Below are 26,786 nucleotides of genomic sequence, written 5' to 3'. Positions count from 1 at the left end.
TCTCTGTTATTCCAATCAAATCATAGTTCTTTGACTGGGCCAGGGCTTCTAATTCTTCCTGTTTGTTTCCCAAGCTTCCTATATTCGTGTACAAATACCTTAGATAATCAGGTGATTGCCCTACCTTCTTCATTTGAATCAGGGGTCCTCCTTTGTTGTTTGTTCCTCCTTGTGTTTCTTCCCGGTATCCGACTTCCCCACTTACCTCAGGGCTTTTGTCACTGTCCCCCAACGAACCTAGTTTAAAGCCCTCCTCACTAGGTTTGCAAGCCTGCCTGCGAAGATGCTCTTTCCTCTTTTGGTTAGGTGGATCCCATCTCTTCCTAACAATCCTTGTGCCCAGAACAGAGTCCCATGGTCGAAGAAACCAAAGCCTCGCTCCAACACCACCTGCGCAACCACTCATTTACTTCCTCAATTGGACGATCCCTACCTGGACCTTTTCCTTCAACAAGAAGGATGGACAAGAACACCACTTGTGTTTCAAATTATGGAAAAGGTCATAAGTGCAGGGGTTGTAAATCGGGCTGTCGCAAAGTGGGGGCCTCCTATACCCAAGTTTATTATTTTAAATTGTTATCCAAACATCTCAACTAACACCATACTGGATTAATATACGTTTTATTGTTTTATTTAACTACGGAGATGGGTTTTAAGGGAGTGAGTAATGAGCCATAAAAGCTAGAAATAGTTACAAGACAAATAAAATACAACCATTGGTTCCTAATGAACTAGATTATATTCAAAGCACAGATTTCTCACTACATGCTTTAACTAGTCTTACTGACCAAATTCTTTATGTGAAGAGCCTTTTCCCAGAGTCCAGTGGCTGCTTCCTTTGTTTTGTCAGATGCAGAGAATGTGACAAGAAGGGGGAGAGAAATTTCTGCTCCCAGTGAGAAACATTTCCTGCTGGAAGCAAGGCAACAATCAGTTTGTGAGGAAGAAAACTGCATGTTGTTTCTTTGCTAAGATATAAATTTTGATCCCCCTGCTCCCTTTCCTGCCAAAGAGTGATCATTTAGCAGGTAATGTCCATCAGCCTTGTTTACACCTGGGGCACGTCTAGACTACGTTTTAATTTAGCTAATTTGCATATCTTCTTCCGATCGCATTTTTGAAAGAGGATCTTTTGAAAGTGAAAGTAGCCTGGATGCTTTTTTTTTGTGGAAAAGAAACCCTTTATCAAAAAAACACGTAAACCTTTTTGTAGGAAGAGCGGTTTTTTCGAAAGTTTTTTTTTTCCTGAAAAAATGCATCCAGACTACTTTCACTTTTGATAAACCAGCTTTCAAAAAAGCGATCGGAAGAAGATATGCAAATTAGCACCGAATTAGCATATCTTCTTTTGAAAGAAAAAAAATGTAGTGTAGACATAGCCCTGGTTGAGGCATCAGCTTACTCTTTCTTTGATGAACTGGTTTGGCCGTTCCCAAATTTATCTGAAAAAATATGCTTTTATAGTCACAGTTGAAACTTATGCTAGTAAGGTCACATATAATGCTGCTATAGGCATTTCGTCATGAAACTGTTGAACATCCAATTACACGTTTTAAAAAGACACCTTACAACAGTGGTTCCCAACCTTTCAAGGTTGTCGGGCGCCAGGGAGCGTGGCGGGGACACTTGCGCCCCGGGGGCAGCCCCCCCAATAGCTGCATGCCCGGGGCCGGCGCTCCCCCTGCGAAGCGCCGCGCGCCCGGCGCTCCCCCTGCCAAGCGCCGCGCACCCGGGGCCGGCGCTCCCCCTGCCAAGCGCCGCGCGCCCGACGCTCCCCCCGCCATGCGCCGCGCGCCCGGGGCCGGAGCTCCCCCCGCCCAGCGCCGCGCGCCAGGGGCCGGCGCTCCCCCCCGCCATGCGCCCGGTGCCAGGCCAGCCCCGAGCACCTGGCGGGCGCATGGAAATGCCCCCGCGGGCGCCATGGCGCCCGCGGGCACCGTGTTGGGGACCACGGCCTTACAAGGTATACCTGCACAGATATTATTATGGTAGCGTGTAGAGCATGAACACATGGGTATAGTCTGTCACATTAGGGTCAGTCTGTGTGTATCCCCACAATACACAAACCTATGCTCTTAAAAATCCTGGCACATTTCCTGGACTGTGGGGGCCTCTGTTGAGCTGACAGGTTGTTCTGTCAGGTCCTCCTTCTGGTGTACAGGAGTGGGCCTGGCTTGCAGCCGCCTGTGGAGAGCAAAGGAGGAAAAACCCATTCTAACTTTCTGCCACATCATGAAACTACTCCTTTTAAGGCTTGTTCTAAGAGTTAAAGGCCCCTTCCCACAATCAATCAGGTGCTATAGCTACTCATCTCATGGGTACACTTCCAGAAGCCCACATGTTCACTTCTATGCACTGTCCCACCTCTTACCCCACAAGTACACGCCAAGAGAAAAACAGCAGAATGCAGACAATAGTCTACCTGATAGCAGTTGTGAGATTCAGATACCAGTTGTTAATGTCCTCCTGGTTGCTTGACATCAGCAGCAGGGTTTTGTGGGGAAAGATCAGCTGAAAGAGAAGAGAACATTAAAATAGCTATACTAGAATCATAGAGCTGGAAGAGACCTCAGGAGGTCATCACGTCCAGCCCCCTGCCCAAGGCAGGACCAATGCCAACTAGCTCAGACCAATGATCCATCTAGATTAGTATCACGCCACCCAGCAGCTGCAAGTGCCAGATGTTTCAGTGGGAAAAAACAAAAGGATAAAGTCATTGAATCCAACACCCATCTTTAACATTTCCTTTGTTCCAGACAGCAGCCCTGCCACAGATAACCAGCATTACATGGGCCATTGCCTTATGACTTATCCTATCCTACACATTTCTGTGATCTTCCCTTTGCAATAGAAAAACAACAGCACTGTCCAGCTCCTGGCTACATGGGCAGAGAAACAGACTAGGGATGTCAAAATGTGATTAATTACATATAAGCACGGCTCGACAAATAATACAATCTACTCACCCGTAGCGAGTAGACTGCAACCCGGAAGAGCCGGGTTCGGGCAATCTGTGCATGCGCAGAACGATCTGCATAGGCGCAGATCACCGGACAGCGTGGCTGGCAAGCAGGGCTCGCCGCGGTTTGGTGAGCCCTGCATATAAGTGTAAGTGCTTAAAATTTCAAAAGCAGAGCCCTCCCAGGCAATGATTCCTACATATGCTCCTAAGAAGGTCAGGGGCTATGCCCCTATGTATCCTGCACACCAGGGAGGTCAGAAAGTGACTGTGCCTCCCACAGGGGTGATCTGGGCTCTTCACACTCTCACTCTTGAGTCTGCAGTGAAGCCTATCAGAATCTAGCTCTTCATATTTATCATTTCCATTATTTTGACCTGTGGGGTGCTCCCCATCACTGCCTCAACCATGGGGACTCTCTCACAGTCTTTCTATTTTAGATCAGGTTGTTTGTGCAAGGGAGGAAGGAATGAGGGCTGTTGGAGCTGCAGCCAGAAACTGAGAGAAACTTACACTGAGCAGTCCTCCCTGGCTCTGGGTGTGGCCAAACACTTTATCCAGTGTGCATTGGTTAAGTGGATAGACTGCCTGGCAAGCAAACTTGTCCGAGTTCAGAGGATGTAGTGGGTGGCATGGCTTTGTTGCAACCAAGATATCGGAGAAGAGGAAGAACATCTTACGCTTCACTTCTTCACCCTTCGCAGGCACCTCCATGAGCCAGCCTTCTTGGATATACCAGCGCCCTGGTTGTGTGTGGGGAAAGCACAACTGTGAGATGGGACTCAATCATAGAATCATAGGGTCGGAAGAGACCTCAAGGTCATCGAGTCCAACCCCCTACTAAAAGCAGGACAAATCCCAACTAAATCATCCCAGCCAGGGCTTTCTCAAGCTGGAACTTCCAGCCCCCAATCATTTTTGTTGCCCTCTGCAGGATTCTCTCCAATGCATCCACATCCTTTAGACTGAACATAAGAACCAACTTACTGGGTAAGACCAAAGGTCCATCTAGCCCAGCATCCTGTCTTCCAACAGTGGCCAATGCCAGATGTCCCAGAGAGAGTGAACAGAACAAGTCATCATCAAGTGATCCCTCTCCTGTCATCCATTTCCAGCCTCTGACAAACAGAGGCTAGGGACACCATGCCTACCAATTCGGGCTAAGAAGTATTGATGGACCTATCTTCCATGAATTTATCTAGCACTTTTTTGAATCCCGTTAAAAGTCCTGGTCTACACAGCATCCTCTGGCAAGCAGTTCCACAGGTTGTCTGTGTGGTGAATGAAGAAAAAACTTCCTTTTGTTTGTTTTAAACCTGCTACCTATTAATTTCATTTGATGACCCTTAGGTCTTATGTTATGGGAACAAGTAAATAACTTTTCCTTCTTCACCTTTTTCCACACCAGTCATGATTTTATAGACCTCTATCATATTCCCCCTTAGTCTCCTCTTTTTTAAGCTGAAAAGTACCAGTCTTTTTAATCTCTCTTCATATGGGACCCGTTCCAAACCTCTAATAATTTTTGTTGCCCTTTTTTGAACCTTTTCCAGTGCCAATAGATAGTTTTTGAGATGAGGCAACCACATCGGTACATCTTCCTGAGGTTAGGTGGTTGTCTATACTGGAACATGATGCTACATTTCAAGAGGCTCTGGGTGACAGACCAATACTCTCCTATAGACAGCCACCTAACCTCAGGAAGATTCTCACTAATAACCACAGGGCATACCAAAATAAAACTAACCCTGGAATTTTCCCTTGCAACAAACCCGGTTGCCAGTTTTGTCTACATATTTACTCTGGAGACACTATCACTGGGCCTAACCACATCACTTATACGATCAAGGGCTCACATTCCTGTATGTCCAGTAATGGACATTTGCCATAATGGATATATGCCATTATGTGCCAACAATGTGATGTATATTGGACAAACTGGTCAGTCACTTCACCAAAGAATTAATGCTCACAGATCAGACATCAGAAATCTCCCCGCACACAAACCTGTCAGCCAGCATTTCAATCAAATTGGTCATTCTCTTAAAGACCTGACAACATACGTCTTACAACAAAGAGACTTTAACACCAGATTACAGAGGGAGACCTCAGAAATTTTATTTATGCTAAAATTCAATACATTGCAAATGGGCCTTAATTGAGATTGTAATTGTCTTACACATTACAAAGACAGCCTCCTCACCTTTTACAGGACTATGTAGCACTTTAAAGACTAACAAGATGGTTCATCTAATAAACCTTCTTGTTAGTCTTTAAAGTGCTACATAGTCCTGTATTTTGTTTCAGCTACACCAGACTAACACAGCTACATTTCTATCACTATTCTTCACCTTTTGATATTCATGGTGTCCCCAGATTAGCCGCTTAATTGACTCTTACAATAAGCAATTTCCTCCTTCCTTGTCGCTTCCCCTCCCTCACCTCTTTTTGTTCTATGTAGCTGAATTGTCAGTTTGTAATTTTTTTACCTTCTTTCATTGTATCCCTCTGTTATAAAATGGTCATGTCTATTCACTTTCAGAATATGATCTGAAGAAGTGGGTCTGCCCCACGAAAGCTCATCACCTAATAAACTATTTTGTTAGTCTTTAAAGTGCTACATAGTAGTTCTTCATGACTCTGGAAATCTTCTGTTACAAAACGAATCCAGAAGATGAGCTGAGCAGTATCACTGATGTTTTGTGACGCATCAAGTGCCAATGAGTAGGCCAAACACTGATCAAGTGCAGTACACAACTGGGTTTTGATATCAACTATTTGTTGACTCAGCTGACAATTTTGAATGCTCTGCAAGATGTTATATTTCATCAGTTATGATTTTCAAGCAAGGTTTCCATGACAGAGAGAATAATTTCCTTCACCATTTCTCCATCTGAGAATGGCTACTTGCTGCAAGCAAGTATCCATACTGCTTTATAGCTGGCCAAAGTTACCAGTTCAGATGAAGATAGAAACCACTTCAATACATTCTGCTGCTTTTCAAAATCCAATTTCAGCTGATCAATTTTAGGATACACTGGATCAAAATCACCATGCTGCCCTTGGAAATGCCTTCATACATTGTCAGTCTTATTTGCCAGAATTGTACAACACAGAAAACACGTTGGTTTTTCATTCATCTCAATGAAAGCATATTCCAGTTCCCATTTCTCTTTAAATTTACGTTTGATGTCTTTCTAATCTTTCTTTTTCTTTCCTGCAGATTCTGCCGATGATTTGTTGTTTTCAGCATTGTTTTACTCAGTATTAGTAACAAGGGTAACAAGAGAGGCTGTTCTCAGTAGTGACTGATGGCAAAACAAGGAGCAATGGTCTCAAGTTACAGAGGGGGAGGTCTAGTTTGGATATTAGGAAAAACTATTTCACTAGGAGGGTGAAGTACTGGAATGGGTTACCTAGGGAGGCGGTGGAATCTCCATCCCTAGAGGTTTTTAAGTCCTGGTTTGACAAAGCCATAGTTGGAATTATTTAGTTGGGATACATCTTGCTTTGGGCAGGGGGCTGGACTCGATTCTCTTCCAACCCTAGGATTCTATGATTCTATGATTTGTTGTTTTCAGCACTGTTTGACTCGGGATTAGTATTTTCACCTTCAAAATTATAACAAATTATAACAAAACAATCTATGGATGCAATTCTAAAAAATTAGTTAATATTGTTCAGTTTCAGCACAAAGCAGAAATAAGCAATATTGTTGGGGAGGCCAAAAAGTACCCTAATTTTTAAAATTCAATATCTCTGGAAGTGCTAATTTTTTTTTAAAGATTATTTTAAAATTTAAAAAACAGGAATACAATTCAAACTGTTTTCTTCAAATGTGTGCTTATATGCTAGATTTGGTTGTTTAGAATGGCATAGAGAGTACAATTATTGAATTTGCAGATGATACCAAGCTGGAAGGGATTGCAAGTGCTTTCGAGGATAGGGTAAAAATTCAAAATGATCTGAACAAACTGGATAGAATCACACAATCATAGGACTGGAAGGGACCTCAAGAGGTCATCGAGTCCAGCCCCCCGCCCTCAAGGCAGGACCAAGCTCCATCTACACCATCCCTGACAGATGTCTATCTAACCTGTTCTTAAATATCTCCAGAGAGGGAGATTCCACCACCTCCCTTGGCAATTTATTCCAATATTTGACCACCCTGACAGTTAGGAATTTTTTCCTAATGTCCAATCTAAACCTCCCCTGCTGCACTTTAAGCCCATTACTCCTTGTCCTGTCCTCAGAAACCAAGAGGAACAAATTTTCTCCTTCCTCGTTGTGACACCCTTTTAGATATTTGAAAACCGCTATCATGTCCCCCCTTAATCTTCTTTTTTCCAAACTAAACAAGCCCAGAAATGGTCTGAGGTATACAGGATGAAGTATAAAAGGACAAATGCAAAGTACTCCTCTTAGAAGGAACAATCAGTTTCATGTATACAGAATGGGGAGTGATTGTTTAGGAAGGAGTACTGCTGAAAAGGATTTAGGGGTCATAGAGGATGACAAGTTAAACATGAGTCAATAGTGTGAAACTGCTGCTGCAGCAAAAAAAGGCGACCATGATTCTGGGATGCATTTGCATTAACAGGAATGTTGTGAGCAAGACACGAGAAGTCATTCTTCTGTTCTACTCAGCGCTGATTAGGCCTTAATTGGAGTATTGTGACCAGTTCTGGGCACCACATTTCAAGAGAGATGTGGAGAAATTGGAGACAGTCCAGAGAAGAACAATAATTAAAGGTTTAGAAAACATGACCTATGAGGGAAGACTGAAAGAACTGGGCTTGTTTAGTCTGGAAAAGAGAAGACTGAGAAGGGAGGTTTTCAAGTATCTAAAAGGTGTTACAAGGAGGAGGGAGATGAGGATAGGACAAGAAGCAATAGGCTTAAATTGCAGTAAGGGAAGTTTAGGTTGGACATTAGAAAAAACTTCCAAACTGTCAGGGTGGTTAAACACTGGAATAAATTGCCTAGAGGGGTTGTGGAGTCTCCATCACTGGAGATATTTAAGAGCAGGTTGGACAAACACCAGTCAGAGATTATCTAGACAGTGCTTGGTCCTGCCATGAGGGCAGGGGAGTGGACTCGATGACTGCTCGAGGTCCCTTCCAGTTCTAGTATTCTATGATTACCAGCTGGAAAAAAACACTTTTGAAAGAAATGTTTATATGCACCACTATATTTATTGAACTATTTTTTGGCTGCTGAATAGCCAACATTTGAACCTAACTGTGTGCCCATGATGAACCTGTATTTAAACTGAAGGTTTCAACGAATGCCAGAAGACTGGCCATCTTGAAAACTGAGCTGCTTTGTACAAGAACAAATAATTTCTCAGAGAGAACTCAGAAGTACTTTCAGAAAGGCTTTGATGATAAATGCCAGTGGAAAACTAGTAACTGGAAATACCAGCCATAGTTTACAATGATGCATGATGATTTCCAGCCTAAGTGGCATATTTAAGCTATTCCGCAAACTGGTGCAAGTCTCCATATAGCAGACAGGTCAAAGTAGCTTTAGAACTCAGAAAGATCTTCTAAGCTTTTTTTCTTATTCTCTGATTTTTTTTTTTAATTTAAAACATGTTTTGAATGTAACAATTTTTTGAGTTTTTATTGTTCAAGCCAACCAGCCAAATAGCCACATGTGACTAGTGCAGGAGTGGACAATAATTTTTGACGGGGGGGGGGGGGGCATTCCAAGATTTTGGAAAGTGGTCGAGGTGCAGGGTCTGGGATGGAGGTTTGGTGCAGAAGGGAGCTTGGGGTAAGGGATTAGGGTGCAGGAGGGAGATTGGAGTCTGGGAGAGAGTTGGAATGAAGCAGGCGGTTGTGACCTAGGCAGGGGACTGGAGTGCAGGGGTTTGGGATGTGACGTAGGGTAGGAGGGGATTGTGATCTGGGGCAGGAGATTGGGGTGCCAGATCTGGGAGGGTGTAGGAGTGCAAGAGGGGGATAGAGGGTTTGGATATGTTGAGTGGGGGGAGCAGAGAGTTGGGGCAGGAAAGGGCTGGGGTGCCAGAAGCAGGCTGAGGCCAAGAAACTTATTTGCCAGCTGCCAAACTAGCCTGCCTGCAGACCTAAAATGTTTCCCAGCCAGCCAGGCCACGTGCTTCATGAATAAGTGAGCCGAGAAGAGGGGGCATGGTTCTTCCTGGCTGCCTGTTATTCTAACAAGCTCATCTTGTAAGAGAGGAAAGTGATTAAGAATAGTCAGCATGGATTTACAAAGGGCAAGTCGTGCCTGACCAATCTGATTAGCTTCTATGATGAGGTAACTGGCTCTGTGGACGTGGGAAAGTCAGTGGATGTGATATACCTTGACTTTAGCAAGGCTTTTGATACGGTCTCCCACAATATTCTTGCCAGCAAGTTAAGGAAATGTGGATTGGATAAATGGACGGTAAGATGGATAGAAAGATGGTTAGAAGGCCGGGCCCAGCGGGTAGTGATCAACGGCTCAATGTCAGGATGGTGGTAGGTTTCTAGCGGAGTGCCCCAAGGTTCGGTTCTAGGACCGGTTTTGTTCAGTATCTTTATTAATGACCTGGATGAGGGGATGGATTGCACCCTCAGCAAGTTTGCGGATAACACTAAGCTACGGGGAGAGGTAGATACACTTGAAGGCAGAGATAGGGTCCAGAGTGACTTAGACAAATTGGAGGATTGGGCCACAAGAAATCTGATGAGGCTCAACAAGGACAGGTGCAGAGTCCTGCACTTGGGACGGAAGAATCCCAAGCATAGTTACAAGCTGGGGACCAACCAGTTAAGTAGTAGTTCTGCAGAAAAGGACCTGGGGGTTACAGTGGATGAGAAGCTGGATATGAGTCAACAGTGTGCCCTTGTAGCCAAGAAGGATAATGGCATATTAGGTTGCATTAAGAGGAGCATTACTAGCAGATCCAGAGATGTCATTATTCCCCTTTATTCGGCTCTGGTGAAGCCACATCTGGAGTATTGTGTCCAGTTCTGGGCCCCCCACTACAAAAAGGATGTGGACTCATTGGAGAGGGTCCAGCGGAGGGCAACCAAAATGATTAGGGGGCTGCAGCGTATGACTTATGAGGAGAGGCTGAGGGAGCTGGGTCTGTTTAGTCTGCAGAAGCGAAGAGTGAGGGGGGATTTGATAGTAGCCTTCAAGTTCCTGAAGGGAGGTTCCAAAGAGGATGGAGAGAGGCTGTTCTCAGTAGTGACAGATGGCAGAACAAGGCACAATGGTCTCAAGTTGTGGTGGGAGAGGTCCAGGTTGGATATTAGGAAAAACTATTTCACTAGGAGGGTGGTAAAGCACTGGAATGGGTTACCTAGGGAAGTAGTGGAGTCTCCATCCCTAGAGGGCTTGTCTAGACTATCTACACTGGCCGCTTGAATTTCCGCAAGAGCACTGACGATCTCATGTAAGAAATCAATGCTTCCTGAGGAAATACTATGCTGCTCCCATTCGGGCAAAAGTCCCTTTTGTGCAAAGCTTTTGTGCAAAAGGGCCAGTGTAGACAGTTCACATTTTTTTTGCGCAAAAAAGCCCCGATTGCGAAAGTGGTGTAGTAAAAACTAAGTGTGCTTCTTCCCCTCCATTGCTTAAGCTTGAAACAGCACGTATCATTTAGCTGATTGCGCATGTCTTAGAAGCTGCTAAACTTTCTGCCAGGGAACTGAGTAAATTTGCAGTGACCAATCACGTTGCGACACGCTGACCAGAAAGAATATGAAATCTATACAAGTTTCAGCTCAGGCGATGTTCAAGGTTGACCCTGCTTTGAGCACTGAGCTCCTGGGCCGAACTTGTTTGCAAACAATAAAATAGAGTTGGACCCAGCCTGAAAGTGTGACTCTCTTCTTGAGGCAAATTGAACTAGCCTCCAGGGGACGAAACTAGCAATTTATGCAACAAATTTGGCGAGCCAGCCAGGAGATACCCCTTGGACTACTCCGGAGTCGGACGACAAGACCGTCGTAGGTGATCGTGAAGTGTACACCGGACCATGTTTGAGTCCGTCATGACACTGAAAGCGTGAGTCGGGACATCCGGAAAGTTAAAGGAATCTCCACCAAACGAGTCAACCAGGCTGCAAGGTCCGAAGAGATGGCGCCAGGGTGTTGGCGGAGTAAGTATACATATTCCCTGTGTCTTTTGTGTTTGTTAGTCCTTTGGGGACTCTTGCGTTCAGCACATAGGTCTGAACATTGGAACTTTTGCGTTCAGCACATAGGTCTGAACACGTTCAGCACATAGGTCTGAACATTGTACTCAGCATTTGGGGCTGAGAAGTTGACACAAAGGGTTCGGGTCGCTCCTGGGTAGAAACTCCGCAACCCCATTGGGATGCATGCTGCACAATTTCAGTAAATTTAAGAGTGATTTTAGGATTAAGATAACAAAAGATGATTTAATTAAGTTCTGTCAGCTAGAGTGGCCAACCTTTGGGATAGGCTGGCCAGATACAGAGTCTTTTAATGTAAATTTAGTTGCCTCTGTGCATGGTGTTGTTACTCGAGATGGGCACTGGAATCAGTTCCCATATATTGATTGTTAGTTGAATCACACGCAGAGGCGACCTGCGTGGCTGCTGAAGTGTAGTATAGGAGCTTGTAAGGTTATGATAGCAAAAACTAAGGCCACGGGAGGCAAGAGTGCGTGCCCCAAGGTTTTAAATGATTCTGGTAGTGAAGTTGATCTGACTCAAGGCAGGCGTAGAAAAACTCCCGTGGTGAAGCAACATGAGGAGGGGAAGGAAGAAGGTGAAGCAAGCTACCTATATGTAAACCCCTCTTCACGAAGATTAGAAATAATATACCAGAGCATGCCTTTGTTGTTTCATTTGCATGCCCAGTTGCCCTGCTGGGGTGAAATATGCTAACTAAGCTGCAGGCTGAAATTTTCTTCCGTGGTGATCAGATTGTAGTGCAGCTGCCGGTGAAACAGGGCTCTTCCTCCTTTAACACCCCGGTTTTGGGGGTGCTCAAAGCAGATGGCACCTCGTATAGATTAGTGCGGGACCTGAGGGCTGTAAATAAGAAGGTTCTTGTGGATCACTCTATGGTCCCAAATCCACACACCATTTTAACACAAGTTCCGACAGATGCAAAGGTGTTCTCAGTGTTAGATTTAAAAGATGCTTTCTTCTCTATCCCTTTGCATAAAGACAGTTAGAAACTATTTGCCTTTGAGTGGGAGGACCCACATAGCCATGACAAAACTCAGATGTTGTGGACTGTGTTGCCCCATGGTTTTGTATCAGCTCCCCATCTCTTTGGGATCGCATCGCAGAAAGACTTAGAAAACTGGAAAAGGGCAACGGAGTCCCTGTTGAATGCCCTAGGGAAAAAGGGATATAAAGTTTCACAAGAAAAAGCCCAAATATGCCAGCCAAAGGTCACCTTCTTGGGCTATGAGATTGAAAAGGGAGTGCGGGCTTTGAGCAAGGATCGAATCCAAGCAACTTCAGGAGATTCTCAAGTCCTTCTTAGCAAATAGATAACGACAACCTCTCTGGCTGGAATTGCAGGCAACCCAAGGATATTTCACAACACATGAGTGGGGGCCGTCCAGAGAAAAAAACCATAACGAACAGTTAAAACCTTTCCCTCACACGCCATTATAATTAGCTTGAGTGCGTGGGAGAAGGTAACTTAAAAGCCACCCTAATGTCAACTGGTAAAAATTGAATGTGAAGATGTAATCACTAAAAGCTAAATCTGCCCTAACAAGGAGACACATTCTGCAACATAATTCTCCTTACAGAGCATGGGCAAGTGATCCACCCCAGAATGAGCAGCATAGATCAACTGCTGCAGCATGGATGTTATGAAAACCCTATACTGAAAAGAATTAGGAGGTGTGGGGGCTAATTGGAAAGCCCACTCTCCTTACCAAATTAATGCTGGATAAGATTGTGTCATTGAGAAAAGTAATTTAGACGGAATAAGGAAAGTAGGACAGACATTGGAAGGTTACTAGAAATGAGAAACGTTTTCTTTGGAAGAACGAAGCAAGTGATTTGAGGGTATGCGAAGGTGAGAAATAACTCTGTGGGAGAGTGGAAAGGATTAAGCGATTGTTGTAATATGTGAAGGGAAACCTGCTTTAAAAATGACTCCGTGTTTCTTGCAGCCTCTTTCGATAATCCAGGCAAAGAAACAATCAAATTTAACTATTTGGCTACAGACACTTTGTTAAATCTGCAAAAGGAAAATAAGGAATTCGATTGACACTTAACTGGTTAACTGTATAAAAAAAATGAAATCTATACATTCAATCCTTAAGGTTAAATTTACTCTTTAAGAAAACAAATCATTGTTTTAAGAATCCAAGCCCTGAAACTTCACTGTGTCTCTGTTCAAGGCTGAGTTGATAACACTTTTAACTTGCTTTCAGATCCAAGGTCGTGTGTGTCTGCAAACTGCCTGTCTGTTGTGGAGGGGGGGAGAGCACTGTCCCTCATAAGTAAGACTGTAAGATTATGTGTGATTCTTTTCAGGAAAAGAAAACCTTTTTGCTTGCTGGAATAGTAACTAGCAAGCACCTTGTTCTAAGAGAGTTTCTGTAGCAGTAAATCATTTGAAGCTTCACATTAAAAAAAAAAATCTGGTCTGCAGTACAAGAAGGAAACTGAGGCATGCCACTGTTGGGGAGGGCTAGCAACTCTAAGGTAATTCAAGGGAGTGGAAGGTCATGAGTACCGATGAAGCGCCCTTGTTCTCGGAAAATTGCAGCTCACTCGCACATGGAAGTGGTAAGGAACTAGCTATAACTGGTTCCCCCAACAGATCTTAGGCAGTATTTTAAGTTATAATGGGCCACCCCGACGGGGGTAGAAATGTTTTCTTGTCTTTCAGATCATCAGAAAGCGCTGGTGCCAGCTGAAGAAAAACAACAACAACAACAACAACAAAACCATGGTTCTGTGTCATGACATAATAAGTTTGTGTTCTGTCCAAGTTTGTCTTGTGTGTCTTAATTGTAATACGTATTGCAAATATTGTTGTGTATAGAAAATTGTTTTTTTAATGAAGAATAATTGGAGTAAAGCAGAAGCATGAATTTAAACAAAATTAATAATTGGGCCCAATCAATTGGCAACTCTAAATTCAGTGAAAGGATAATAGTTTGGTAATTGTTTAAGTTAGGAGAATGTTAACAATGTCTCCACAAGTGAACAAAAAATAACTGGAAGGAAGCAAGGAGTGCATCACGTGAACAGAAGAATGGGAGACGGGTACTAGCCCCTTCCCACCAGATTGGTTTTGCTTTAATGGCCATTGCTAACTTGCCCTCATTTGGATATCATCAACCAGGACTTTAAAGTCAAAATAGAGCCTCCCAATTGTGCATCATGCCCATAACAGACCCCTGTCCCAGAACCAGGACAACTGTCACTGATCCTTACCTTGATGATGTTCCACACTGGTATAGACCAGCTGTGTGCTAGACTGGCTAATCAAATTGGCAAATGCCTGATTAGGCAATGACAAGGCTTAGCAGATACCATAGCAGATTGGTTTGAGCCTGGAAACTCTGTCAGCAACACTTATGTCATAGCCCAGAAATTGTATGAGAATCCAGGCTAGTAAATGCAGTAATATCCAGTGCCCGTAAAGGCCTAGACACCAGCCAAGCTAATCAAGTGATCCTAAATAGTTTGAAGGATCTGTCCAGCTCTGTGTCCACTTCATTAGACCTAACCTGATATTTGGACCAGAGACTAATTAGATTGTTAAGTAATGGAACTAAATTAAAGAAATTAGAAGGCCAGTATTGAAGAATAGGGTAAACTTTAGCCATTACCACCCAGCCCTTATAGTGGTGAGTCCCCATCTCCACCATGCCTATCCATAGAAGTGGGGAAGTAGAGAATCCATGAGGACCCAAAGGCCCACCTGAACAGGGCATAGTATAACCATTTGTTTTTGGCCCCTCTGGGGATTCCTCACTCAGATCAGATCAGAACGGTAACCGCCCTGCCTGTACCAAAGCAGGAGCATATAGATAGAGTCGAGGGCATTGCTTATTCTGAAGGTCTGGGAGCCTCCCTATACCCAGAGATTGTTGCACCCACTTTGATAAGGACATTTTATGTACCTGCCCATTTAACTTCATGACGAATCTGCCTAGGTTTGATGTGGTTGTCTCAGAGAAAAAAAAAACATCGAGCTGGTCCAAATGAACGGTACCTACTGGTGTTTGACTACCCAGACAGATCACTCCATCCTGCCCCTCCGTCTGTGTGCGTAACAGCCCCTCACCAAGCGGCCTGACCGTTGATGGAATGCAGCTCTATCGCACTTCGGCAGTGGAGGTAACCTAACATGAGATCCTGAGTGGCACGGCGGAAGTAAGTACCAAGAGGAGGGTTTACTAGCCCTGCAGGCAAAGATCAAGGAGTTGGTGGCCAATGCCCAAAGATATATTGGGTCCAGCCGTCTGAGGTACACACAGATAGGGAAACACCGTGGACCATGCCAAACACCTGCCTCTGCAGCACTCAACCAGGCAGTAGAGGTCAAACCTATAATCATGGGCAGTACCAGTAAGGCGATGAAATATCTTGAGGATAGATTTGAATAGTGTTTGCCAAATTATGTGGGGAGTTTTAATTTTAACATTTATTAATAATGCTAGTGCTGTACCGGCACTTCCAGAGTAAATTAAAACCCCTTAAATTGTTGTATTTAACCTAGTAGATTAAAGAGAACCCCAAAGTCAAGAGAAAAAAACTATAAGAGTAAACTGAGGCAGTCCATGATATCTTGCTGAGAACTGAGAAACTTAAATCATTAGGTCAGCCTGAGAAGTATACAGTACGGCAGTTACTGTAATCCTGGTTCCCCTGGCAACCACATTCCAAAAGGGCCTCACTTTAATAAGGCCGGTACCAAACAACCGCGCAGGATTGTTTTTACAGTTTGCTTTATTCCTAGGAAATAACCTTGGTTCCAAAGGAGCTAGCTGGCTTTTAGCTCAGAGAATAGAGACACTTATGTCCATCAGCAAAAGACTGCTCTAAAAAGACCTTTACCAAGTCTTGCTAACCACCAACACCGCTGTGATGTGCCAAGAACTGACTGTTGGCCAATGCTTCTCACTGCAAAAAGATCCCTCCATCTTGAAATGATCCTACCCCGACTGCTGATAAGCCTCTCTCCTTCTGGTCCTGCTTTCCCACCTGTTGGACACCAGAAGAACCAAAATATTACAGGGTGATGTGTTGGTAACCTCTCCCCTGCATGATACTGAACCAAGACTGTTTCAAGGAAAAAGAAGAAAAGTCTGCTCCTCTGACACTGCCAAAGCCCAAAGATTTCTGACTACAAAAAGACTAAAACTGAAAATTAGTAAAAAGGGAACATGAACACGAACCTTATTGCGCTATGTTGGTACACATTCCTGTTTAGTTCTGTTTTGTTATGATATGTTATGCTTATTGCCTTGCCTAGCACCATGTCTTATAGCTCTTGTGCAGCGGACTGTACGGTCAGTTGTAAAACGTGAAATGTTTGTACATTACCAGAGACTAGCAATGGCTGAAACAGATTAAGTATAATTCGAAGAAAGCATCTTGAGGAGGGAATTGTAGTAAAAACTAAGTGTGCTTCTTCCCCTCCATTGCTTAAGCTCGAAACAGCACGTATCATTTAGCTGATTGCGCATGTCTTAGAAGCTGCTAAACTTTCTGCCAGGGAACTGAGTAAACTTGCAGTGACCAATCATGTTGCGACACGCTGACCAGAAAGAATGTGAAATCTATAATAGTTTCAGCTCAGGCGATGTTCAAGGTCAACCCTGCTTTGAGCACTGAGCTCCTGGGCCGAACTTGTTTGCAAACAATAAAATAGAGTTGGACCCAGCCTGAAAGTGTGACTCTCTTCTTGAGGCAAATTGAACTAGCCTCCAGGGGACGAAACTAGCAATTTATGCAACAATGGCAATCGGGGCTTTTTTGCACAAAAGTGCATCTAGATTGGCACGAACGCTTTTCCACAAAAAGTGCTTTTGCGGAAAAGCGTCCGTGCCAATTTAGACGCTCTTTTCTGCAAATGCTTTTAACGGAAAACTTTTTGTCTCGGCTTGACAAAGCCCTGGCCAGGGTGATTTAGTTGGGATTGGTCCTGCCTAGAGCAGGGGGCTGGACTTGATGACGTCCTGAGGTCTCTTCCAGCTCTATGATTCTAAGTTGATATGGTGTTGAAATTTTGTCAACCAACATGCCTCAATTTTACCAGAGCACTGCAAGGGCAAAACACCAGTCCGCATGACACCAAAACATATTGCATTAGGGAGTGAATGGAGAGGAGAGCACACACACAAGGGATAAAAGCACAACTGTCAACTTTTTCCACATATTAAAAGATTAGATGGAAACATTAGCTACCTTTTTCCAAACTAACATCCATGAACTATTTTGGATCATTTTCCTGTCCTCACTGTAAGTTACACATTCCTCCCTTTTGCATGCTATTAAGCCTGCTACTTATGTCCACTTCCAGGTTAATTAAATAAAGATTGTGAATCCAACCAGGTAGCCCCGTGGATTCACTCCATGGAAGCCCTCTTCCTTTCCTAACTTGTCATTTGTGAGCCACTAGCCAATTTTCCCCTCTAAGCCTATTTTAGTTGAATCAGAAGTGATCGCAAGGCTGCCTTCTATTCACCTAGTCTGGCTGATGAGTAGGACCCACCTGGAGTCAGCACTTTGGTCTTGTGTCCTTTGAGCAGTTTCTGAACCCGAAGCAGCTGCTTGGCATTATCATGGCTGCGAATTGTGCAGTGGACCCACTGAGACACCTCAGAAACAGATTTCACAGCTTCTGAAATTAGCATAGCACACATCAAAATTAAAAACAAAAACACTTCACCACTAGTGAAATAAGCAAAATTGCCAGCACTGGAGAAAAGCACGAAGGTGGCTCTACCAATCCTATTCTGAAATCTGGGAGATAAGGAGTTTGCTTACCTGTAACTGGCAGTTCTTCCAGATGTGTGCTCCCTACACGTGTTACAAAAGTGGATACCATAAATGATTGCACACCATAATTGCAAGTTTTTAATAGCAGTATCAGTTGACCTGCATATGAGTCACAAATTGGAAGGAATCTCCAGAGGTCATCAAGTCCAGCCCCATGTATTCATGGAAGGGCCAAGCACCATCTAGAGCAGTAGTCTCCAACCTTTTTACACCAAAGATCACTTTTTAAATGACAGAACAAACCAAGATCTACCGCCCCACCCCTTCCTTGAAGCCCTGTCCTCTCTATTCTCCTCCTCTCCATCACTTGCTATCCCCAACACTTATACTGCTGCTTTTTCCCCCAGTTCTTCTGTAGGAAGAAGTTTTTCCAACATTTGGCCTATCTAGACTGGACCAAATGTCAGAAAAACCCCTTCTTTTGGAAGCCCCCTTATTCCTCGTGGAAAGAGGAATATAGGGGTGACTGAAAGACCATGTTTGCTCTTCCACTAAAAGAAGTGGAAGAACAAATGCATCCCTGGATGCAGAAAAGTTTTTCTGGGATATCTCTGGAATCCTGAAAAACTCCTTCAGTCTAGCCATACCCTTGCTGGGTTGAGACAGGATGTGTAGGCTCCAGGGTGGGAATGAGGGATTTGGGTGTGGGAAGGGGTGAGAGGTGCAAGCTCTGGGAGGAAATCTGGATGCAGGATGAGGTGGATAAGGGAACGCTGGCTTGGGGAGGGGGCTCCAGGCCAGGCAGTGTTGGGGTCAGATGTAGGATTAGGGTACTAAGCAAGCCACAGACTTCTGGATGTGAAGGTTCAGGAATTTGGGTTGGGGTATGTGAGGGGCTCAGGGCAGGGGGTTCCAGTGTATGGTAGGCTCAGATGTAGGGTCTAGGGGAAAGGGGAGTGCAGGAGTGTTATGATGCTGTGGCCAGATGGGAGCTTGGCCACAACTGGGGGTTTGTTGGCTAGGCTTCATTTTCAAATAAAATACTATGTCAAACACAAAAAGTTTCTGCATTGTCTTTATTTCTGAGAAGGGCAGGGAACCTGTTTTGAGTCTGGGGTCACTGACCCACAGAAAAGTCAGTTGGGGCCACACAAGTGAGATGCAAAAAACCCCTTCTCCAACCTCTCCCCCCCCCCAGCTTCATTAATGTGGCCCCAACTGTGTTGGTGGGAGCAGGGGACATAGTACTGGGGAAGGGTGCTAGTGGGTGCTTTGACAGGAGACAGGAAGCCAGTGGGGACAGAGTTCTGCAGCTGGGGATGGGAGAGGTAACGGGACTGGGGAGCAGGGAGAGAGGACAGGGTGCCAGTGGGGACAGGTTTCTGAGGCTGGGGAGTGGGAAGTGGGGAGACGGAACAGGGGGACCAGTGGGGGGTAGAGAGTCCCCTGCACCCGCCTCCTCCCAAGATTTTTCCCTCCCCCTAGAGGGAAGCCGACACGTGCCTCCCGCAGTGCAGCCAAACCCCTGCGGGTGTCTGCCCCAGAGCCAAACCCCCCTCCCGCAGCACAGCCAAACCCACGCGGGCACCTGCCCTGGGAACAAACCACCCTTCTGCAGTGCAGCCAAACCCCTGCGGGCACCTGCCCTGGGGCTAAACCCCCCCTTCCCTAACAGTCTAGATACATCCCTAACAGTTTGTCTAACTTGCTCGTAAAAATTATTGGGATTCCACAACTTCCATAAGCAATTTATTCCAGTGCTTAACCACCTTGACAGTTTAGGAAGTTTTTTCCTAATATCCAGTCTGAATTTCCCTTGTTGCAACTTAAGCGCATTGCTCCTTGTCCTATTTTCAGGAGTTAAGGAGAACAATGTTTCTCCTTCCCTCTTGTAACAACCTTTTAGATACATGAAAGCTATTAGGTCCCCTTCTCAGTCTTCTCTTTTCCAGACTAAACAAACTCAGTTCTTTCAATCTTCCTTCATAGGTCATGTTTTCTAGAACTTGAATAATTTTTGTTGTTTTTCTCTGGACCGTCTCCAATTTGTCCACATCTTTCTGAAATGTTGGCCCAGAAACTAGACAGTTGAGGTCTTATCAGCACAGAGCAGAGAGGAAGAATTACTTCTTGTGTCTTGCTTACAATACTCCTGCTAATACATCCCAGAATATTTGCTTTTTTTGGAACAATGTCACATTCTTGACTCATATTTAGCTTGGGGTACACTATGACTCCTAAAGTCCCTTCCTGCAGTACTACTTAGGCAGTCATTTCCCACTTTATATGCATGCAACTGATTGTTCCTTCCTAAGTGGAGTATCTTGCATTTGTCCTTATTGAATTTCATCCCATTTACCTCCAGCCTTTTCTCCAGTGTGTCCAGATGATTCTGAATTATGACCCTCCCCTCCCCCAGGCAGCCCTTAAGGTTACCCTGAGCATGCCATACAGTGCTCCAGCAGCAATTTGAAGGGCTCAGGGCTCCATTCACTGTTATCACCATAGTAGTGGCAATGATGGTCAGGAACTCCAGGCCCTTTTGTATTGTAGGCCCTAGGGCAGTTGTCCCCTTTGCCCCTCACTGTCAGTGGGCCTGCAGCCAACTTATTAATAGCTCCATCTAGGTTTTATTTCCCTAGTTTATTAATGAGAAAGACATGAGGTCATACATTGCCTCATGCTACAGGCAAGGTTAGAAGAGGCCACGTGGGGCGATACCCATTCAGTGACCCTTATCATTGAATAGCAGAGTCTGCAGTAGAGAGGACAGTGGGTGAGTGTTATGAGGTATCTGAAAAAGCGACGAGGAGTCCTGTGGCACCTTATAGACTAACTGAAGTGTAGGAGCATAAGCTTTCGTGGGCAAAGACCCACTTCGTCAGATGCATGAGGTATCTGAATGGGCATATTGCCAATGCCATACTGAGGGCTGACTGCAAGAAACAGGGCAGACAATCCCCAAAACTGATGGTTTAATTTGCAGTTAGATTTCCAATCCAGTAACAAGAAAGCTTCTGCAGTACTATGCTGGTTAATAAGAAGCCAAACACAGCCCCATTTAGGCAGTCTAGTCCATGGCTCCATCTAGACAACCAAGTATAATATAAAAGGCATTACCAAAAATCCTATTCACCATAACATTCTACCAAGCCCAAAGGTATCAGACACTTACCATTAGGTCAATATGAATCTCAAATCTTACAAATAAACACTTACAGCCAATCCTTAATAACTTAGGCTTATTATTATTTTATTATTAAAAGGAAAAGGAAAAAGAAAAAGGAGAGCTATATATGGGCAAGGAATCATATACATACAAATGACTGCAAAGTCCTTGTATCAGTTGAAAGAACAAACTGTTAGTCTCTCTGGAATCACCCAAACAGATTAGAGGTCATCAATCCTTGATTAGGGTTTCCTTGTTAGTAAACCATTCCAGAAAAATGATGCATGAAGTGAAGACAAAATGGAGATATCTTAGGTGCCTTTTTATATCTTCTGTCCCAAACAAAGCCTGTAGGTCCTATTTGTGGAAAATTACTAGCGCAAGATGGAACTAGGGTCATATGAGCATATCATGTCCTTACATGGTTGGCTAACTCATAGGTGTTGGCCATTGACCCTCAATCTCTGACACATCCTTTGAGAGTTATCTGGACAGGATGATTTTCTTCTATGGCCCACTGCTAGAGTGAAGTGTCTTTAATGGACCATTTACACATAAATGTCTAGCCTGAATGTAAATCTATTTGAAAGGTGTCACCCAGAAACAAACATTTGTCTTCAAGTGATGGTCCCTATGTGTATTCCAAACATGGTAAGCATCAACAGGTGTGTTGTAAGCAAAACTCGTGAAGTCATTCTGCCGCTCTATTCTGCACTAGTTAGGCCTCAGCTGGAGTACTGTGTCCAGTTCTGGGCGCCACATTTCAAGAAAGATGTGGAGAAATTGGAAAGGGTACAGAGAAGAGCGACAAGAATGATTAAAGGTCTAGAGAACATGACCTATGAAGCCAGGCTTCATGAACTGGGCTTGTTTAGTTTGGAAAAAAGAAGATTAAGGGGGGACATGATAGCGGTTTTCAAATATCTAAAAGGGTGTCACAAGGAGGAAGGCGAAAATTTGTTCCTCTTGGTTTCTGAGGACAGGACAAGGAGTAATGGGCTTAAAGTGCAGCAGGGGAGGTTTAGATTGGACATTAGGAAAAAATTCCTAACTGTCAGGGTGGTCAAATATTGGAATAAATTGCCAAGGGAGGTGGTGGAATCTCCCTCTCTGGAGATATTTAAGAACAGGTTAGATAGACATCTGTCAGGGATGGTGTAGACGGAGCTTGATCCTGCCTTGAGGGCGGGGGGCTGGACTCGATGACCTCTCGAGGTCCCTTCCAGTCCTATTATTCTATGATTCTATGATTCAAGCAGGGATCAGGGGTAAGGACATAAGTATTGTTTGCTGGGTAGCACAGCCCATGACTGCATCTTCTGCCACTCCCTGAGCAATGGCATAATGGGTAGTGAAGGTATGCATGGAGTGCCAGGTCACTGCCTTTTCTTTATCATGCAAGGGGCATGTCAGGGAGGCAGAGATGATCACATGCACCTGTGTGGAGTGGGCTCTAATCCTGCCAGGCAACAGGTTATTAGCCTGCTTCTAGCATTCTGTGATGCATGTAGAGACCCACTTCAATATGTGCCATGAAAAGAGGACTTGTTTTCGTGACCTCACCACAATGACTACAAAAAGCTACAAAAGGTGTGGGTCCTGTTCAGATAAAAAGCAATGCATGGCCAACATCCAATGAGCAAAGTGTCCTGTCCACAGGACAGAGAATGTGGCTGAGGATGGAAGACTGGGACAGGAATGGACTGGTTCAGATGGAACTCTGAGACCACTTTTAGAAGAAACTTAGAGTGCAGGTGTAATGAAATTAAGTATTTATGAAACTGTGTATGGCGGGTTGGCCATTGTGGCTGACAATTTACCAACCCATCTAATGGGAGTGATGGCAATAAGAAATATGACTCATCGGCAAGTGTGAGAGTGAGCCCCTGGCTATGTGCTCCAAGGGAAGTCTGGTGAGGGTAGAGAGTACAAGATTGAGATCAGGAGTGGGAGTCCAAGTTCCTTCTAAGCCGTGTGACCATGCAGCAGCTTATTAAGTACTACGCAGAAGCCAAGGGCTGCAGCAGAGAGATATTCCCCTCCCCCAGCCCTGGCTTCAACCCATACTAGCCATAGACTTCCCATGGCTGGAGCAGAGATGCCCTTCCCCCACCTCCAATCCAGCACAACTATGGGGCTACTATGCTGGGGGAAGGGGAGAAGCATCTCTCTCACCTAATCCCAGGTTGCTGCTGTAGGGAGACAGAGCTGGTGGAAGTCTTCTTTTCCCATTGCAGCCCTGGGGCTGCCCGTGTCCCAACATAAGAACGGCCATACTGGGTCAGACCAAAGGCCCATCCAGCCCAGGATCCTGCCTGCTGACATTGGCCAATACTAGAAGCGCCAGAGAAAGGGAACACAACAGGTAATCATCATGTGATCCCTCTCCTGTCACCCATTTCCATTTCACCTTCCTCTGTAGCATGGGGCACGGTTCACTTGCTGGAGCATTCTCTGTATTTTGGGGTCTTTAAACCATCATTTGAATACTTCAATATCTGAGATATAGTTGAGAGGATTATTCTAGGAGTGAGTGGGTGAGATTCTGTGGCTTGCATTGTGCAGGGGGTCAGACTAGATGATTGTGGTGGTCCCTTCTGACCTTAAAGTCTATGAGTCTGTGAGATACCATTCCTACCCATTCTGGCTAATAGAACCTGGCTGATAGACCTAATGTCCATGAATCTATCTAGCTCTTTTTTGAACCCTGTTAAAGTCCCAGACTTCACAACATCCTCTGGCAAGGAGTTTCACAGGTTGACTGTGTGCTGCATGAAGAAAATCTTCCTTTTGTTTATTTTAAACCTGCTGCCTATTCATTTCATTTGGTGACCCCTAGGTCTTATATTGTGGGAATAAGTAAAGAACTTCTCCTTATTCACTTTTTCCACACCAGTCATGATTTTATGGACCTCTATCATATCCTCCCTGTAGTCTCCTCTTTTCTAAGCTGAAAAGTCCCAGTCTTTTTAATCTCTCTTCATATGGGATCCGTTCCAAACCCCTAATCATTTTTGTTGCCCTTTTCTGAACTTTTTCCAATGCCAATATATTTTTTTGAGATAAGCTGACCACATTTATATACAGTATTCAAGATGTGGGCACACCATGGTTTTATATAGAGGCAATAAGATATCCTGTCTTATTCATAGACTCTCTGTCTTAATCATAGAGTTCATGATTCTAAGGAATGGTAGAAGGGAAAACAGCAAAATAGAGACAATGGGTTTCAGGAAGGCAGATTTTGGTAAACTCAGAGAGCTGGTAGGTAAGGTCCCATGGGAAGTTTGACTAAGAGGAAAAACAACTGAAGAGAGTTGGCAGTTTTTCAAAGCGATATTATTAAGGGCTCAAAAGCAAGCTATTCCGATGTGTAGGAAAGATAGAAAGTTTGGCAAAAGACTGCCTTGGCCTGATGAAATGCATCCTAGAATACTCAAGAAGCTGATAGAAGAGGTATCTGAGCCTTTAGCTATGATCTTTGAAAAATCATGAAAGATCTGAGAGATTCCAGAAGATTGGAAAAGAGCAAATATAGTGCCCATCTATAAAAAGGGAAATGCGAACAACCTAGGAAACTACAGACCAGTCAGTTTAACTTCTGTGCCAGGAAAGATAATGGAGCAAGTAATTAAGAAATTCATCTGCAAATATCTGGAAGAAAATAAGCTGATAGGTAACAGCCAGAATGGATTTCTAAAGAACAAATCATGTCAAACCAATCTGATAGCTTTCTTTGATAGCTTAACAAGATTTGTGGATAAAGGAGAAGCAGTGGACGTGGTATACCTAGATTTTAGTAAGGCATTAGATACAGTCTTGCAAGATCTTCTTATCAATAAACTATACAAATACAACTTAGATGGGGCTACTATAAGGTGGGTGCATAACTGGCTGGATAACCTCTCTCAAAGAGTAGTTATTAAGGGTTCATAATCATGCTAGAAAGACATACATGGGATCCACAGAGGTCTGTTTTGGGACGGGTTCTGTTCAATATCTTCATCAACAATTCAGATATCGGCATAGAGAGTACACTTAAGTTTGCAGATGATACCAAGCTGGGTGGGGTTGCAACTGCTTTGGAGCAGGGGTTCCCAAACTTTTTGACACTGGGGACCAGTAAATCCATACATGAGCTTTTGAAGGACCAGTAACATTTATTTGCATACTTGCATATTCATTAAGCAAATGATGAATATGCAAATAAATTGTTCCTTGTCATCCCAAAGCCCCCAGTGTCAGCTTTAGCAAAGCTTTTATACGGTCATCCACAATGTTCTTGCCAGCAAGTTAAGAGAATATGGATTGGATAAATGGACTGTAAGATGGATAGAAAGCTTGCTAGACCAGGGTTTCCCAAACTTTTTACTTTAGTTGGAACCTGTTTTTTTAGTACTGTTTTTTGCAGCCCAAAGATATAAACGCATATAAAAAAATGAATAAATTTTCACTGTTTATTATTTATTCACAATAATAATAGTACATAATATAAATCTTGATATAAAATACTGCTTCACTTATTATTACCTTAATTACAATTTAACCAGTAGAATTTTAACAGTTGTAAAGTTTGTTTATTTATAACTGAATGAGTTGAATATAAGTCATTTATTATGTGTGCACGTTACAGCTTTTAAATAACTAAAAAGAGAACGAATGGGAAGGATGATGTTGTTTTGCATCACATAGCAACTTTATGTCAGGAGCAAAAGAAGAAAGTTTTATCCTCAAATCTGGTTCGACATTCAATCAATTTCTATATTTATTTTTGAAGAAAACCAAAGACGAGAAACGAGTTTCACACTTACATGTCGTGACGAAAGGCATTAATTTGACTGCTTTCTCAGATAATTGTGAATATTCATTTCTACAGCTCAACCAAAAATCAAGCAAGGAGAGTTTATCAAAGTTCTTTTTTAAGGCAGAGTCACAGGAAAGTTCAATTAATGAATCTACTTCTGATACATTCAATTATAATATTTTTTCATTTTCAGTGTCAACAGTGAATGAGTTCTTAATCCACATTTTACTGGCATCAATTAGAGGAAAATATTAATTTAAGCTTGATGTTAGCCCCAAGAGATGTTCTAGGATTGCTGCAGAAATCACATCTGAGATATTAATTTCAGCATATTTTCTTGTAATTCAGTTTAAGTACACAAAGATTTAAAGTTTCTCTTGTTAACTTGCTGTGCCCATAAACAAAGTTTTTTAATTGCCTCAACTTTTTCGTGAACTTTGAAAATATTAATTTTAGTGCCTTGTAAATTCAGACTTAAGTCATTTAAAAGACAAAATATATCACATAAGTAAGCCACCATTGTTAACCAATCAAATTCATGAAATCTGTATTTAAATGTAAATATAACATCTTTTGCTGATGGATGCCGCTCCAAGAACAATAAAATTTCATCCTTCATTTCAAAGAGTCATTTCAAAATGTTTCCTTTCGACAGCCATCAAACCTCACAGTGTAGTAAGAGATGCTCATGTTCACTTCCTAATTCATTGCACAAAGAAGTAAAGATTCTGGAATTCAAAGGATGAGATTTTATATAATTTATAAACTTCACACATTCTTGAAGAGTGGAACTCAAAAGTGATGGCATAGTTTTCACAGCTAGTGCCTCTCTGTGAATACTACAGTGCACCCATGCACAGTCTGGCGCTACAGCTCGAGTCCGCGGGACAAGCCTAGTGTGAGACCCTGCCATTGCTTGAGCCCCATCACTGCTCAG

The 26,786-nt window shown here is 43.6% G+C and overlaps 1 protein-coding gene across 10 annotated transcripts in view; it reads right to left on the bottom strand.

Annotated features, from left to right (window-relative positions):
* Positions 1 to 527: 527 nt before the first annotated feature.
* Positions 528 to 26,786, bottom strand: part of ARHGEF39 (Rho guanine nucleotide exchange factor 39) — a 104,074-nt gene continuing 77,815 nt past the window's right edge. For 8 of the 10 annotated variants that reach the window (XM_075914725.1, XM_075914728.1, XM_075914730.1 and 5 more), the window contains 5 exons: positions 17,650 to 17,778; positions 3,473 to 3,702; positions 2,423 to 2,511; positions 2,068 to 2,184; positions 528 to 909 (listed from right to left, as the gene is read on the bottom strand). In XM_075914725.1, coding sequence (XP_075770840.1) covers positions 2,076 to 2,184; positions 2,423 to 2,511; positions 3,473 to 3,702; positions 17,650 to 17,778 — 557 coding nt within the window. In that variant the 3' untranslated portion in view covers positions 528 to 909; positions 2,068 to 2,075. Of the gene's footprint in view, positions 913 to 2,067; positions 2,185 to 2,422; positions 2,512 to 3,472; positions 3,703 to 17,649; positions 17,779 to 26,786 lie in introns of all 10 variants that reach the window. The other 2 variants (XM_075914726.1, XM_075914727.1) reach the window with 2 other exon arrangements.

This window comes from Pelodiscus sinensis, unplaced genomic scaffold (genome assembly GCF_049634645.1).
Source record: "Pelodiscus sinensis isolate JC-2024 unplaced genomic scaffold, ASM4963464v1 ctg72, whole genome shotgun sequence".
Lineage (NCBI taxonomy): Eukaryota > Metazoa > Chordata > Testudines > Trionychidae > Pelodiscus > Pelodiscus sinensis.
This window is presented reverse-complemented; position numbering and strand designations above follow the sequence as displayed.